We start from the raw sequence: 16,610 nt of genomic DNA, 5'->3' as shown, positions 1-16,610 counted from the left end.
TGTAACTCTGAGAGTGTAACACATGGAACCAAATGGACCCTTACAGGTCTGTAACTCTGAGAGTGTAACACATGGAACCAAATGGACCCTTACAGGTCTGTAACTCTGAGAGTGTAACACATGGAACCAAATGGACCCTTACGGGTCTGTAACTCTGAGAGTGTAACACATGGAACCAAATGGACCCTTACAGGTCTGTGACTCTGAGAGTGTAACACATGGAACCAAATGGACCCTTACAGGTCTGTAACTCTGAGAGTGTAACACATGGAACCAAATGGACCCTTACAGGTCTGTAACTCTGAGAGTGTAACACATGGAACCAAATGGACCCTTACAGGTCTGTAACTCTGAGAGTGTAACACATGGAACCAAATGGACCCGTAAGAGTTAAATTAATACATCAGATCGGAGGTCCCGAAGACGACATATTTGATGACAATGAGGAGGGGGTCCCGGGGTGACCCCACAATGAGGAGGGGGTCCCGGGGTGACCCCACAATGAGGAGGGGGTCCCGGGGTGACCCCACAATGAGGAGGGGGTCCCGGGGTGACCCCACAATGAGGAGGGGGTCCCGGGGTGACCCCACAATGAGGAGGGGGTCGCGGGGTGACCCCACAATGAGGGGGTCCCGGGGTGATCCCACAATGAGGAGGGGGTCCCGGGGTGACCCCACAATGAGGAGGGGGTCCCGGGGTGACCCCACAATGAGGGGGTCCCGGGGTGACCCCACAATGAGGAGGGGGTCCCGGGGTGACCCCACAATGAGGGGGTCCCGGGGTGACCCCACAATGAGGGGGTCCTGGGGTGACCCCACAATGAGGAGGGGGTCCCGGGGTGACCCCACAATGAGGGGGTCCCGGGGTGACCCCACAATGAGGAGGGGGTCCCGGGGTGACCCCACAATGAGGGGGTCCCGGGGTGACCCCACAATGAGGAGGGGGTCGCGGGGTGACCCCACAATGAGGAGGGGGTCCTGGGGTGATCCCACAATGAGGAGGGGGTCCCGGGGTGACCCCACGCATATCACAAAAAAAAAGGCGAGGAATTGTTTTTTAAATTAAATTAAAAAAGGTGAGGAACAAAAAGAGAAAATAAAAAAAGGTATGTAGAATAATTAAGTCTCCCACCCCCCCCCCCCCCCACACACACCTCTCTGGGGGTCCAGGCCTGTCCGAAGTAGAAGATTCCAGAAGAAGACCCCCCCCCCCTTCCCCCCGGTCCATATTTAATTTACCCATGGGGAGGTCCAGAAGACCCCTCCTCTTACCCGTGGTATGGGGAGGTCCAGAAGACCCCTCCTCTTACCCGTGGTATGGGGAGGTCCAGAAGACCCCTCCTCTTACCCGTGGTATGGGGAGGTCCAGAAGACCCCTCCTCTTACCCGTGGTAACGCAATTTGGGGGTCCTTCCACTGATCTAGACCTGTCCGACGTAGAGGACCCCCTCCCCCCCCCCCCTCCCCCCCAGGCGTCCATATTCAGTGTTTATCGTCCAGACAGCTCGTCGTTAATGGTCTCTCCGACCGGCAGGATGGAGTTGAGGTCCTTGTTCTGGGAGAGTTTCTGATAAGACTGATATAACACACACACACACACACACACACACAGACACAGACACAGACACAGACACAGACACACACACACACACACACACACACACACACACACACACACACACACACACACACACACACACACACACACACACACACACACACACACCATTTTACTTGACAAGATCAGACACTATAGGACCAGCAACAGTGTTGTTTTCGTCGACTAAAACTAAGACAAAATATGTTCGTCGACTACATTTTATTCACTGACGAAAACTACATGGAAACTACATGAAAACTAAGCTATGGTGACTAAAACTGAGACTAAATATATCGACATTTTCGTCAACAAATAAAAACTAGACTAAATGTTAGGAAGGGACTAGTGGACAAGAGATCCACTAGGAAGGGACTAGTGGACGAGAGATCCACTATAAGTCAGTTTACACTTGGTTGCATGTTGAAAAAAGCAGATCTACAAGCTCACAACGCGTCGCGTTGTGAGCTTGTAGATCTGCTATTTTGAGCAAGTGTAAAAACAGTCATTACGACGGCATCAAGGCCCACCAAAATACATTTTAGTCGACAAAATCAACTGTAGATTTAGTCGACTAAAATCTTATTACATTTAATCGACTAAAACTAGTCTAACACTAAAACATTCCAGGTGACTAAAATGTGTCTAAAACTAAATGAAAGCTATCCAAGAGACTATGACTAAAACTAAAATAGAAATGTGCTGCCAAAAAGCACCCTGGCCAGGCGTTACCTCAGAGAACTGGGCTCTGATGGCGTCGAACTTCATCTTCTCGTGGACCGCTCTGGCCACGTTGTTCCTCTCGAAAGGCTCTGGAACACAAACAGTTTAGGCATTTATCAGATGCTCTTAATCCAGAGTGATTTACATTAAGCAAGAACAACACATGGTGATACATCACATACATAAAGACTAGTTACCATGAATCATAAAACATGGTAATACATCACATACATAAAGACTAGTTACCATGAATCATAAAACATGGTAATACATCACATACATAAAGACTAGTTACCATGAATCATAAAACATGGTAATACATCACATACATAAAGACTAGTTACCATGAATCATAAAACATGGTGATGCATCACATACATATAGACTAGTTACCATGAATCATAAAACATGGTAATACATCACATACATAAAGACTAGTTACCATGAATGATAAAACATGGTGATGCATCACCAAGTGATGTCACAGCCTTTGATTTAAAATTGTCTTTTTCAAGTAATGTCTCTTTTTCTTTCTTGGTGCACCTTCCTATGTGATATTGATTTGAGAACTGGAGAAACGTGTAATTGGAGGGCCCGGGGAAGCCTGTATAGCAATTTGGCCTTGGTATATTATCCAGTACATGTTATTTACAGTTCTGTGGGTCAAGGATTTGTAGAACTTCAGGTGGAATTAGTTTCTAGAACCACTTCTCAAAAGGAGCAAAATTAAGCCTTCAGTCTTGTGTTAATGATGAGAACATGGGCCAGGAAAAGATCATGAGAATTTAGCCGAATTCATGAAAATCTAGATCAACCACGGGTGTGATTTCTTATTATTTAGCGGGCATATACTGTACAGTTAATATACGGTAATTTACTGGTACAATTGGGGAGTTTACCGGAGTTTGTTGGAAATTTTAGCGGGAGTTTCCTGTAATATACACATCCGTATTCCATGCTTTTTGTTGACCTCTTGACCTTTCTGTCACTGACCTTCCACTGAGATGAACTCTCTGGCGGCAGAACGCTCCTTGGTGAGACGCCGCGCCTCTCGCACCGAAACCACCTCCTTATCCCACCTATCAGAACACAGAGATCACAGCTGTAGGAGCCAATCACAACACAGAGATCACCTCCTGATCCCACCTATCAAAACACAGAGATCCCAGCTGTATGAGCCAATGAAAACACAGAGATTCCAGCTGTATGAGCCAATGAAAACACAGAGATCCCAGCTGTATGATCACGGACAGCGCTGTAGATTTGGAGAGAATAGCAAGATTTGTCTAACCAGGAATGCACTGGAGTCAATGAGAGCTCAGTGACCAGCTCATGAACAAACACTATTTATGAATGACTGAGTACATTTTGTAATCACGTCTGGAAAACAACAGAAGACATGTAACACATTATTGTCTGCTGTGTTGCTATTCGATGTGTACACTGTGTCATTTTTATAGAGGTATCTAAAGAGCACAAAGTACCTTAATGAACGCACCAAGTATCGCGAGACTTCCCACCGTTTCCTGTCTGGCAGCCAAATCTCACGATACTTCGGAGCCAGAAACGATACCTGCTGCTGTTTAGATCCTCAGATAAAATGATATAGAAAAGTAAGTGATTAGAAAACAACCTGTGATATGTCTTGTTTTCCAGAACTGATTACTTTACAAAAGGTCTCAATTGTTCATGAATAATGTTTGTTATGAGCTGGTCCAGCCGGCTCCATTCACTTCCATGTATTCATTGCACTTCCGGTGTGAGTTTGGCTCCCATGAAAGTGTCCATGAAAGTGTCATGGCGGCGCAGCCCAGTCACGTGACCACTTCACTTCCTTCTCAGAGCTTCCTTGCCGTGAACCAGGAAGTGAACAGCTGCGCGCAAAACAGCTCCGGGACGGACGAGCACAAAAACGGATTTCAGCGATCCCATTTACATCATTATTAAAAAGGACCTAAAGTCTTTAGGTGTTTAAGGACAGACTGAGACTCACTTGAAGACCGTGGCGTAGTGCTGCAGGAAGCCCAGTAGCAGGTCTCCCAGAGACGACTGGTTCTTGGACCGGTAGACCGGGATGTTCCTGGGCCCATGTGGGACCATGTCCACCTCCATGTCAGGATGGAAACACTCCTATAACACATTAGTTAATGTACCTGGTAGAGCTGGGACTCGATTAAAAAAATTAATCTAATTAATCAGAGGCTTTGTAGTTAATTAATCTCGATTAATCGCATTTTAATCGCATACCATTATTCAACCCGAGAATAGTGAGAAACCTTTTTTTCAAATGTTTTTTGGTATCCCAGTGAATAGTGACTACGGGATTCCACTCATTTTCAACATTTTACTGTCATTAATATACCTTAGAGTTGTTGTGTGGATATAATAATTAAGTCCCCCCCCATTCTGTGTTGCCTAGAACTGGAGGTCTGAAAAAAATCAGTAACATTATGAAGTACATCTCAGTGACATCACAAAAATGTACTTCATAATGTTACTGTTTTTTTCAGACCTCCAGTTCTATAGGCAACACATAATGGGGGGGACTTTATTATTTCCAGTGCACACAACTCCATAGAATTTTTTTGAAAATGAGTGGTATTCCCCTTTAAGCAATACAACTTTTTTATCCCAACAGATAAACAAGAGCAGCAGTGTGTATATGAATACTCAAATGTGCTTTACATGGCGGGGCATGAGAACAAATAAAAACAACTTTATTATGGGGGAAACATTTCACATGAGGTTGGGGCTGACCCACGCTTGCTACTTCAGTATGTTTCGCATCGAGGACAGCTTGACAGCGGTCACCGCGCCTCTCTGGTGGTCTGTGAGACATGTTAAACTGAAGCAGCTAGCAAGCCTAGCATATAAGCTAACGTTGGTCATAAATGGATCATTTCCCTCTGACATTGCACACAGCCATGCTGCTATCCACGCATCCATCCGATAGCTTTTACATCTAAATGTCCCATCCATGGAGCAAAAGCGATATAAGCGGCTTCTTCATTCGATTCATTTGGGTTTGGGCTAGCCCGTCTCCGGACCCCCCGGGTTGAGCTCCTTTGGACCGCTACCACGAAGGGTCCGGTCTCACCGGCGTCAAGCGACATGGGATGCAATCTGACTTTCCCTGTTTTACCTCTGTGCTGCGGTGTCGGTGTCACGCTGACATATTCCAAAATAAGCATATGAACGCTATAGGAGACAACGAACCTTCTGACCCCCCCCGCGAACGGCTCAGAAGCCGTTAAGTATTTTTAATGTTTGTACGACTGTTTTGGCAGCTCTGAAATTCTCTCTTCGGTCCCTCCTTGTTGACATCTCGGTTGGCTAGCTGCGCCTACGAGGCGCGTAGGGAGGCGCAGCTAGCCAACGATATGCTGGAGGCGGTACAATGGGATGTCAACAAGAGAGAATTTCAGAGCTGCCAAAATGGTCGTACAAACATTAAAAATACTTAACGGCTTCTGAGCCGTTCGCGGGGGGGGTCAGAAGGTTCGTTGTCTCCTATAGCGTTCATATGCTTATTTTGGAATATGTCAGCGTGACACCGACACCGCAGCACAGAGGTAAAACAGGGAAAGTCAGATTGCATCCCATGTCGCTTGACGCCGGTGAGACCGGACCCTTCGTGGTAGCGGTCCAAAGGAGCTCAACCCGGGGGGTCCGGAGACGGGCTAGGTTTGGGCTTTCTGACGGAGCTGTAGCCTGTAGTGTAGAGTAAACAACTGCTGCTGCTGCTGCTGCGTGCCGCAGCCTATTCAGTACTACTAGAAACGCACCCAGTGAGAAACGTTCCGCGGTGGAAAAAAAAGGTGCGATTAAATGCGTTAATTTTTTTAACGCGTTAATTTTTCTGTAGTTAATTAATCTCAATTAACGCGTTAAAGTCCCGGCCCTAGTACCTGGTCCATATGGGACCATGTCTACCTCCATGTCAGGGTGGAAACACTCCTATAGAGTAGACATTAGTTAATGTACCTGGTCCATACGGGACCATGTCTACCTCCATGTCAGGGTGGAAACACTCCTATAGAGTAGACATTAGTTAATGTACCTGGTCCATATGGGACCATGTCTACCTCCATGTCAGGGTGGAAACACTCCTATAGAGTAGACATTAGTTAATGTACCTGGTCCATATGGGACCATGTCTACCTCCATGTCAGGGTGGAAACACTCCTATAGAGTAGACATTAGTTAATGTTCCTGGTCCATACAGGACCATGCCAAACTATTAGTTAACACATTTAGGCCTGACGTCAAAATTTAAAAAATGGTTTTGGACTCCCCCAGAAGCAAAGCTTGGAGTTAAAATGTTCACTCTGTAATAATATATATTCAAAGATTTGAGGCACATTTTCACGATTTTTCAAAATCGTGAAAATGATTTTGAAATCAGGAAATAGGTCTGCTATTTCAAAAATAGCAGACCTACAAGTTCAGCTTGTAGATCTGCTATTTTTCAAAAGCTAAAGTATAACATAATGCTTTAAAACACCAAAAGGGGTTCCCGTCCAAAATGGGTTAAACCATTTTGGCCCGATGTCTTCTAAATGATGACAATTTTCTGAAATACCTCATGTTTCTATGTCAGGTGCTCAATATTTCATGTCAAGAACCCCAAACATGATCTGTAATTGGCCACCGACCCCCATCTGAAAATATGTTATTCCAGGAACCCCTCAGAAGCAAAGATTTGAGTTAAAAACGTTCACTCTGTAACAATATATATTCAAAGATTTGAGCCACAATTTCACGTTTTTTCAAGAAATAGCAGACCTACAACTATTTTTCAATAGCTAGTGTCTACCTCCATGGTTCCCAAAAGTTTTTCATGTCAAGGACCCCCAAAACTGACACTAATTATCCCCGCGGACCCCCGTTTGAAGAGATATGCCAGGGACCCCCATGAGAGAAGATTTTTACGGCTCTAGCAGTGATTCTCAACCCGTTTCATTTCAAGGACCCCCAGTTTGACATGCATTAGTCTACGGGACCCCCATTTAATGGCATTTCTATCTCTGGGACCCCCGATTTATATTGTAAACTCAAAGTTAATTTAACTCTGAGAGTGTATGTGCCGGAGGGACCGAAACGTTGCTTCATTAAATAAGAAAATACTCACGAACCGAAATACACAGTGTGTTCTATTAACTCTGAGAGTTAAGTGGAACCAAATGGACCCTAACGTTACTTATAGGAAGTCTCTCTGTAGTGAAGGAACCAAATGGACCCTAACGTTACTTATAGGAAGTCTCTCTGTAGTGAAGGAACCAAATGGAACCTAACGTTACTCACTGGGAAGTCTCTCTGCAGTGAAGGAACCAAATGGACCCTAACGTCACTTACTGGGAAGTCTCTCTGTAGTGAAGGAACCAAATGGACCCTAACGTTACTTACTGGGAAGTCTCTCTGTAGTGAAGGAACCAAATGGACCCTAACGTTACTTACTGGGAAGTCTCTCTGTAGTGAAGGAACCAAATGGACCCTAACGTTACTTGTCGTGTTATTTATGGGTGTGCGAGATTTGTACTCATAATGGGAGAAATATATATTGGGTCAAATTGATTGGTCAAACTGTAGCTCTCTAGAGAGAGAGAGAGCTACAGGTCTCCACATTCCATTCTGCATGCAGACCCTTGAAGTGGGGGTTTTACGACCTCTTCCTGTTGTAAGACAGGCCATTTATGACACCTTCCAGAGGAGAGTCAACTCACTACTTTATAGAACATGGCAATGTGGAATAAGTAACTTTAATCTTTAATTCCTGTTCAATTGTTTAAATGTGTTCTAATAACCTATTATATATATTGGGTTGGTAAGAAGCCTAAATAATAATACCTGTGATAGTCTAACAGCCTAAGGTCAGCGGTGCAGGCAGGAAGCTGACTGCATCACAAACTGCCTCTCTCAGAGAGAAAGGCAGGAAGCATGGTCTGGGTTCCCATTGGCTTACAGTGTTAGCATGGAGGTGTGACTTCAGTCAGAGCCCACTGTGACTATTCTGTGTAGCACAGTTTTAGGCCAGATTCACAAATACCATCCAACATGAAACATGAAGCAGGCAGATGACAGCGGTGCGTATAAATGCTATATATAATTGTGCATTATTCATAATTTATGTAATATGATGTTTAGATTGTAACCAAGTGTTCTTGTGTTTCTTGTGTCCCGATCAATTGATTAATAACAATTAATTAATGATAACGTAGATTTAAAACCACTTAGTGATACACATATCACTGAACTAAGTCTGCATTACAACAAGGAAGCTAAGCTTTACCAATATCTGATAGTCCTGGGACAGGGCCGATTCTGGTCAGCTTAGAGTGTTTAAATGATAGCTAGAATTCCTAACCAACAGAGCAGGGTAGAAACCAGACCAATAGAGCACCGAAGTCCTGACGTCACTGCCCTCTACTACCAGTAGAGGGCAGTGAGCGCCATGGTTCATGTATGTTTTTATAAGCATTGTACTCTCCATAGGGGGATTTTAGATCGCCTCATATAAGAACTGTGTTTGAAAAATAAACCGATCACCCGGGCCTTTTCACTCATATGGATATGAAGCATCGACTGAAGGTGGAAATGTACAAATATACCCAAAGAGTAACAAAATAAGCGTTAGAAACGAGCCAAACAACCCAGAGACTACATTTCCGGGTAGGCTGCTTCTGCCCGCAGCCCGTCGCACAACAGAAACTGAACGTTAATTACGTTTATTTTTATTTTATTGATATATAATGTATCGTGGTTAGTACGAGTCGAGTCACCACCAGCTGAGCTTACGTCAACGAGGAATCTCAGGAACGCAATATGTTGACAGCTGGGCGTGACGTATATGCTCAGCGACATTGCATTCATATGTAGTTTCAAGGCTTTTGCGGTCACATTAATTCAATTTTCTCTAGAAACTGGCTGTATCAAATATGAATGGACATCATTAACGACGCACAGCCACTCCCCTGACAGAAACGCCGAGGTGGTCGGTTTATTTTTCAAACACAGTTCTTATATGAAGCGACCTAAAATCGCCGTTTGGGGATCTCAATGCAAATAAACAAATACATGAACCTGGAGATTGATGACCTCTACTGAAAGTGACGTCAGACTTCGGAGCTCTATAGGACAAGCTCCAGGGTACTGAATTCATCTTGTGTTGGGGGAAGTGTGAACAGAACGTGTGAATGTATGTTATATGTGTTTGATTAATAATGAATTAATAAAAAGCCTATAAAAAGCACGTTTGAGTTCATTAGAGATAAGCTATTATTGGAACATTTAGTTCACAACTGTGCGTATTAGTCTCTAACAATCTGCTTCGGGCCGGTCGGGGCTCGGCTACCATCGCCAAATAACCAAACATTACTTACTGGGAAGTCTCTCTGTAGTGAAGGAAGGACCGGCTTGTGAAGAACTGGAAATAAACACAACAACATTCACCAGGTTACACACTCGTTAGCTGACACGTGTGTGTGTGTGCGCGCGTGCGTGCGCGCGTGCGTGTGTGTGTGCGCGTGTGTGCGTGTGTGTGTGTGTGTGCGTGTGCGTGCGCACAGTGTTGGGAAAGTTTTTTTTCTTTTATGAACTAGTTTAGTTCATAGTTCATCATTCAACATTTTGACTGACTTCAAAAAGTCTAAGTCTTCTGAGAAAGTGTAGACGCTGGTGTATCTTAGAACACAGTGTTGTAACATGCTGGTGTATCTTAGAACACAGTGTTGTAACATGCTGGTGTATCTTAGAACACAGTGTTGTAACATGCGTGTGTATCTTAGAACACAGTGTTGTAACATGCTGGTGTATCTTAGAACACAGTGTTGTAACATGCTGGTGTATCTTAGAACACAGTGTTGTAACATGCTGGTGTATCTTAGAACACAGTGTTGTAACATGCTGGTGTATCTTAGAACACAGTGTTGTAACATGCTGGTGTATCTTAGAACACAGTGTTGTAACATGCTGGTGTATCTTAGAACACAGTGTTGTAACATGCTGGTGTATCTTAGAACACAGTGTTGTAACATGCTGGTGTATCTTAGAACACAGTGTTGTAACATGCTGGTGTATCTTAGAACACAGTGTTGTAACATGCGTGTGCCAGCTCAGGTTCTCATCGATCTGTACTCCCAGGTATTTATACGAGGGGATGTGATGTTATGGTCATGGACAGTAATCATACTGTGGTCTCCTAGGGACCTGGGGTCCACTATGACCTCCTCTGTTTTGTTTACATTTATTTTCAGATGGTGTAGAATCACACCACTCTATAAACTTGTCTACTCCCTCTGTATGGCTGAGGATGTTATTATCACTTTTGAGCAGACTAAGTATCACGGTGTCATCGGAAAACTTGATAACAAACTGATTTGTGAGCTGACACAGTCGTCCGAATACAAGGTAAACAGAAAGGAGGAACTGACTGTTCCTTGGGGCACCCCTGTACTACACAGTGTCTCCTCTGAGAACACCGAGTTAAATCTCACCGCTGTGGTCTCCTAGAGAGAAAAGAAAAATACCATTTTATCATAAAGGGGTTCACATTTAACTGAGCTAATTTACGCAACAGAATGTCTGGATGTATAGTATTAAAAGCCGAGCTGAAGTCGATAAAAAGTAATCTAAAGTTCATGGTTCCAAAACATGAACTATTATAGTTACTTTTCGTTCTTTTTTTATTTGTATTATTGCCACAGCCCATAGGAATAAAGTCTGCTATTGACTATATTCAGACTGCAGCCATCTTGCCAGCAAGGTGCTAACTAGGTGTAACTTCCCATAGGCAGCCCGTTCATCCAATCAGAACAGTCCTCTCTGATTGTATTAAACAATGTCAAACTCACCAACATTACAGCTGTAGGGAAAGCTAGAATTATCCTCTTTCTATCTGTACAGTTTTTGTTTTATTAAAATCCACCGTAGACATGTTGTGAGCTACTTCCTGTCAAGAAAAGTATCAGAGTTTGGAAGCGCTCGTTATCAGTAAAGCAAAAATGTGCACATTCTAAACAGGTGGTATGCAGGGCGCTGAGTGATATTCAACGAGCGCTTCCAAACTCCAACACAATATCACATTCTTGACAGGAAGTAGCAAAAACACTTTGCAGATTGAAAGAGGATAATTCAAGCTTTCCCTACAGCTGCAATGTTGGTGAGTTTAACGTTGTTTAATATAATTAGAGGACTTTTCTGATTGGATGAATGGGCCGTCTATGGGAAGTATCACCTAGGTATCACCTTCTGAATATGGCCAATTGGGAATGAACTCCAACCTTTGGGATTAATAAAGTGACAACTTTTAAAATATCTCCATTACCCAAATTATTCCTTATATATTTTTTTACATTTTAGAAATAATAGCTCTTTACCAGCGAATTATTATTATTCTACACATTATGTTTAATCAAACAACACGTTTCATCAGTGTTTGGGTCGGGAGTCGGGATGTTCTGTGTCTGGGGGGGGGGGGGGGGTTCGCTGTGTGTGTGTGCGTGCGCCCCCTCACCCTGCAGGTAGCTAATGACCATCAGGACCAGAGTGTGTGTGTGTGTGTGTGTGTGTGTGTGTGTGTGTGTGTGCGCGTGCGCGTGCGCCCCCTCACCCTGCAGGTAGCTGATGACCATCAGGACCAGAGTGTGTGTGTGTGTGTGTGTGTGTGCCCCCTCACCCTGCAGGTAGCTGATGACCATCAGGACCAGAGTGTAGCTGCTCAGAGTTCCTTTGCTGGCGTCGTTGATCTGGTGACGACGAGCCCACTTCTTAATGACCAGGATGAGGGCCTTGACCCTGGGGTCAGCTACACACACACACACACACACACACACACACACACACACACACACACACACACACACACACACACACACACACACACACACACACACACACACACACACACACACACACACACACACACACACACACACACACACACACACACACACACACACACACACACACACACAATTAACTCAGCCCGCTAGATGGCGCTAGTGATAGTTCAGCCACCGTTCACACACACACACACACACACACACACACACACACACACACACACACACACACACACACACACACACACACACACACACACACACACACACACACACACACACACACACACACACACACACACACACACACACACACACACACACACACACACACACCATTCTATTTGGTAGAAGAAGAAGACCAGAAGGTCCGCCTCCTCGTCTCAATGGTCCAGACTATTTACATTCATTAACTATCTATAATTAGTATTCATGTCTATATTATTAAATACATTTACCGCCAGCATTAATTAATCCCTCGATAGCGTATTGCCAAGGTTTTATCGCGCGTAACACTTACTTTGAAGATCCAAATATCCGTAATCACATGTTTCTGTGGAAAAACTGCTGTGTGTGGTATCATGACCGGTTGTTGTTGTCTCGCTCGGCGGTGGAAAAAAGCTGACCGCGAGTATCACAGCGCCTGCTACAGGCCGTTGAAAACGCTTGTCTGGGCCAGAAACTGCCCCCTCAATGCCCTTTCTGAGATACAGGGCTTTGAAGACAGGGCTTACAATGCAAGTGGATGCGCGTATCTTCAAAATGGCCGCGGCCCGTGTCTCACTCAATGTTTACGCGATAGCTTCATTAGCTACGATACGATCCGAATTAAAACTTGGATTAAAGAATGTAAACCCTGGTTCACGAGAGTCTCGTGTTTGATGAATTCCTGTTCTGTCCTTTGTCTATATAGAAGTGTCTATTTGTACGTCTCTAAATGTTTTTGATGAATTGAACATTGTGGACCCTGTTGGAAACAAGTGTAATGCTTAATTGGGTCGTCCACTCACAGTTAACAGCCTTTGTATTGAGTTTGTGCTTGAAATGTACTGTAATTCTGCAAACTGTTAATACATTTTTCAATCAATCAATCAATCAAAATGGCAGGCTAGGGTACTAATTTACACCCTTGTGTTCCTCGTTTGTGACGGTTAAGTTAACACAATCATTCCCGGGATTCCTTCAAAATAGGAGCTCTGGGGTGCCGGAAAGACATGGCCACTCCCCCCCCCCAGAAACAATCCGGGAAAAAAATTGAGAAATATTTTGCTAGCTTACCTAGCTCTCGATTTCATTTATACGATAAATAATCCAAAGCGTTCACATTTTGAACGAGAGGCGGATGAGGAGCAGAAATGAAGCGCTTAGTATATCCATCAGATCAAAACCACGGAGGATCTGATGGATTAGCCCTGGATTAGGAGAGACGAGGCATTCTTTCTGCCGCGCTAACAGCTAAGTAAACGGGACGCTAATATGAATGAAGAGCGAAGCGTACGGTGGCCTTAGAGGCTCACAAAAAAAAAACATTTCCAGACGTCCTACGGATGGAATGTGTTAATAAAGGGACATTCATATTTTAGACTCACCTTCACCATAACTCCTCAATAGAAATGTGTTCCTGATGCCCACTGTGTTGTTGTTTAGACTCACCTTCACCATAACTCCTCAATAGAAATGTGTTCCTGATGCCCACTGTGTTGTTGTTTAGACTCACCTTCACCATAACTCCTCAATAGAAATGTGTTCCTGATGCCCACTGTGTTGTTGTTTAGACTCACCTTCACCATAACTCCTCAATAGAAATGTGTTCCTGATGCCCACTGTGTTGTTGTTTAGACTCACCTTCACCATAACTCCTCAATAGAAATGTGTTCCTGATGCCCACTGTGTTGTTGTTTAGACTCACCTTCACCATAACTCCTCAATAGAAATGTGTTCCTGATGCCCACTGTGTTGTTGTTTAGACTCACCTTCACCATAACTCCTCAATAGAAATGTGTTCCTGATGCCCACTGTGTTGTTGACGTTCAGACTCACCTTCACCATAACTCCTCAATAGAAATGTGTTCCTGATGCCCACTGTGTTGTTGTTTAGACTCACCTTCACCATAACTCCTCAATAGAAATGTGTTCCTGATGCCCACTGTGTTGTTGACTCACCTTCACCATAACTCCTCAATAGAGACTCACCTTCACCATAACTCCTCAATAGAAATGTGTTCCTGATGCCCACTGTGTTAGACTCACCTTCACCATAACTCCTCAATAGAAATGTGTTCCTGATGCCCACTGTGTTGTTGACGTTCAGGTCAAACTCCACCCCGCTGTTAATTATTATAAATATATTAATCTTCTCATAAACATGTATAATTATATTTATAAGCGCTGATAAATAATCATTATACTTTATAAGCTAAATCATAACACATTATAAACCTTATTATAATGACTTATAATATCAAGTATTCAAATACTTCATAACTTGCTATGTATTCCATGTTTATAACGCATTATAACATATATATAATTAAAATGTATAAATGTTTATGAGAAATGTATATTGTCTTACTTATGAATAATCATAACCTTTATCATAACACATTATAAATCTTATTATACTGACTTATTAATGTCAAGTATTATATTACCTAAAAGGCTTTATGTTTGAAATAAACACTTGTGCTTTCTAGGGTATGGTTTGGGTCCGTAAAGATGAATACAAAATGAATATGAACATCTTAATACTGTCCAATAATTAGATAGGGAAATGTTTGAAATAGACACTCGTGCTTTCTAAGGTGTGATCTTTGCCACGGACGTACAAATTGAGTGGACAATAATCTCACCAGAATCACACAGAGATAGCTTCTTTGAACCACTAGTACTAGTTGGACTCCTAAAGTTTAGTGTCATAATAAATCAGTGTCAAACTTATTCTGGAGAAAACCTGACTGACATTCAGTAAGTGGTTGTTATGATCAATATAAGATTATAATGGTGTGAAAAAACTGAAAATCTAAACATTTGCCACAGACACATAAGTGACCAGATTTGACTGAGAACTGCCATCGCGCAAATTCCAGCTTATCACGAGGAGATAAGGAGCTTTTTTAATTAGTTAATAGCACAGGCAGACTCTTCACATAATAGAGCATGTCTGAAATAAGTGTCAGAGCTGAAATCGACATGTAAATATGAAATAAATGCTTAAACATGTAGCTAGGTGTAATGTTAGAGACCACAGAAGACATGTAAATATGAAATAAATGCTTAAACATGTAGCTAGGTGTAATGTTAAGAGACCACAGAAGACATGTAAATATAAAATAAATGCTTAAACATGTAGCTAGGTGTAATATTAGAGTCCACAGAAGACATGTAAATATTAAATAAATGCTTAAACATGTAGCCAGGTGTAATGTTAGAGTCCACAGAAGACATGTAAATATGAAATAAATGCTTAAACATGTAGCTAGGTGTAATGTTAGAGACCACAGAAGACATGTAAATATGAAATAAATGCTTAAACATGTAGCTAGGTGTAATGTTAAGAGACCACAGAAGACATGTAAATATAAAATAAATGCTTAAACATGTAGCTAGGTGTAATATTAGAGTCCACAGAAGACATGTAAATATTAAATAAATGCTTAAACATGTAGCCAGGTGTAATGTTAGAGTCCACAGAAGACATGTAAATATGAAATAAATGCTTAAACATGTAGCTAGGTGTAATGTTAGAGTCCACAGAAGACATGTAAATATGAAATAAATGCTTAAACATGTAGCTAGGTGTAATGTTAGAGTCCACAGAAGACATGTAAATATGAAATAAATGCTTAAACATGTAGCTAGGTGTAATGTTAGAGACCACAGAAGACATGTAAATATGAAATAAATGCTTAAACATGTAGCTAGGTGTAATGTTAGAGACCACAGAAGACATGTAAATATGAAATAAATGCTTAAACATGTAGCTAGGTGTAATGTTAGAGACCACAGAAGTGAACCTTTCAAGCCTGTTTTCTCAACTCTCTGTTTCTCTGCAAGACCATTACTCTATAAGCCATATCTCCTAAACTGGATGGTCAAACTGAACAACCAATTTGAAGCTACGATTCCCTGCTTTCACATGACATGAAAAAACGAAAATTCAAAAAATCCAACAGCAGTCTCTTCGTCAAATTTGGTCACATTTGTTTGTGTGCGGACATGTTGGGTTAGGGGTCAGGACAGTTCAGGGTTAAAGGTCGGCTCACCTGACGGTCTCTATGAAGCGCAGGATGGGCACTTTGGCTCTGATCAGGTGGGTTTCACGGAGGTACGCTGAACACACACACACACACACACACACACACACACACACACACACACACACACACACACACACACACACACACACACACACACACACACACACACACACACACACACACCACACACACAAAA

The 16,610-nt window shown here is 42.8% G+C and overlaps 1 protein-coding gene across 1 annotated transcript in view; it reads right to left on the bottom strand.

Annotated features, from left to right (window-relative positions):
• Positions 1–1,228: 1,228 nt before the first annotated feature.
• The window catches only part of LOC306933693 (poly(A) RNA polymerase GLD2-like), a 43,519-nt gene continuing 28,137 nt past the window's right edge, over positions 1,229–16,610 (bottom strand). Inside the window, exons 7-14 of the mRNA XM_079516003.1 lie at positions 16,421–16,487; positions 14,409–14,485; positions 11,993–12,121; positions 9,699–9,742; positions 4,313–4,449; positions 3,313–3,398; positions 2,329–2,408; positions 1,229–1,575 (exon numbers count right to left, since the gene is read on the bottom strand). Coding sequence (XP_079372129.1) covers positions 1,489–1,575; positions 2,329–2,408; positions 3,313–3,398; positions 4,313–4,449; positions 9,699–9,742; positions 11,993–12,121; positions 14,409–14,485; positions 16,421–16,487 — 707 coding nt within the window. The 3' untranslated portion in view covers positions 1,229–1,488. The remainder of the gene's footprint in view (positions 1,576–2,328; positions 2,409–3,312; positions 3,399–4,312; positions 4,450–9,698; positions 9,743–11,992; positions 12,122–14,408; positions 14,486–16,420; positions 16,488–16,610) is intronic.

Source organism: Electrona antarctica (genome assembly GCF_951216825.1).
Source record: "Electrona antarctica genome assembly, chromosome: 12".
Classification (NCBI taxonomy): Eukaryota; Metazoa; Chordata; class Actinopteri; order Myctophiformes; family Myctophidae; genus Electrona; species Electrona antarctica.
The sequence above is the reverse complement of the archived record's forward strand: the minus strand, read 5'-3'. Positions and strand labels throughout refer to the sequence as shown.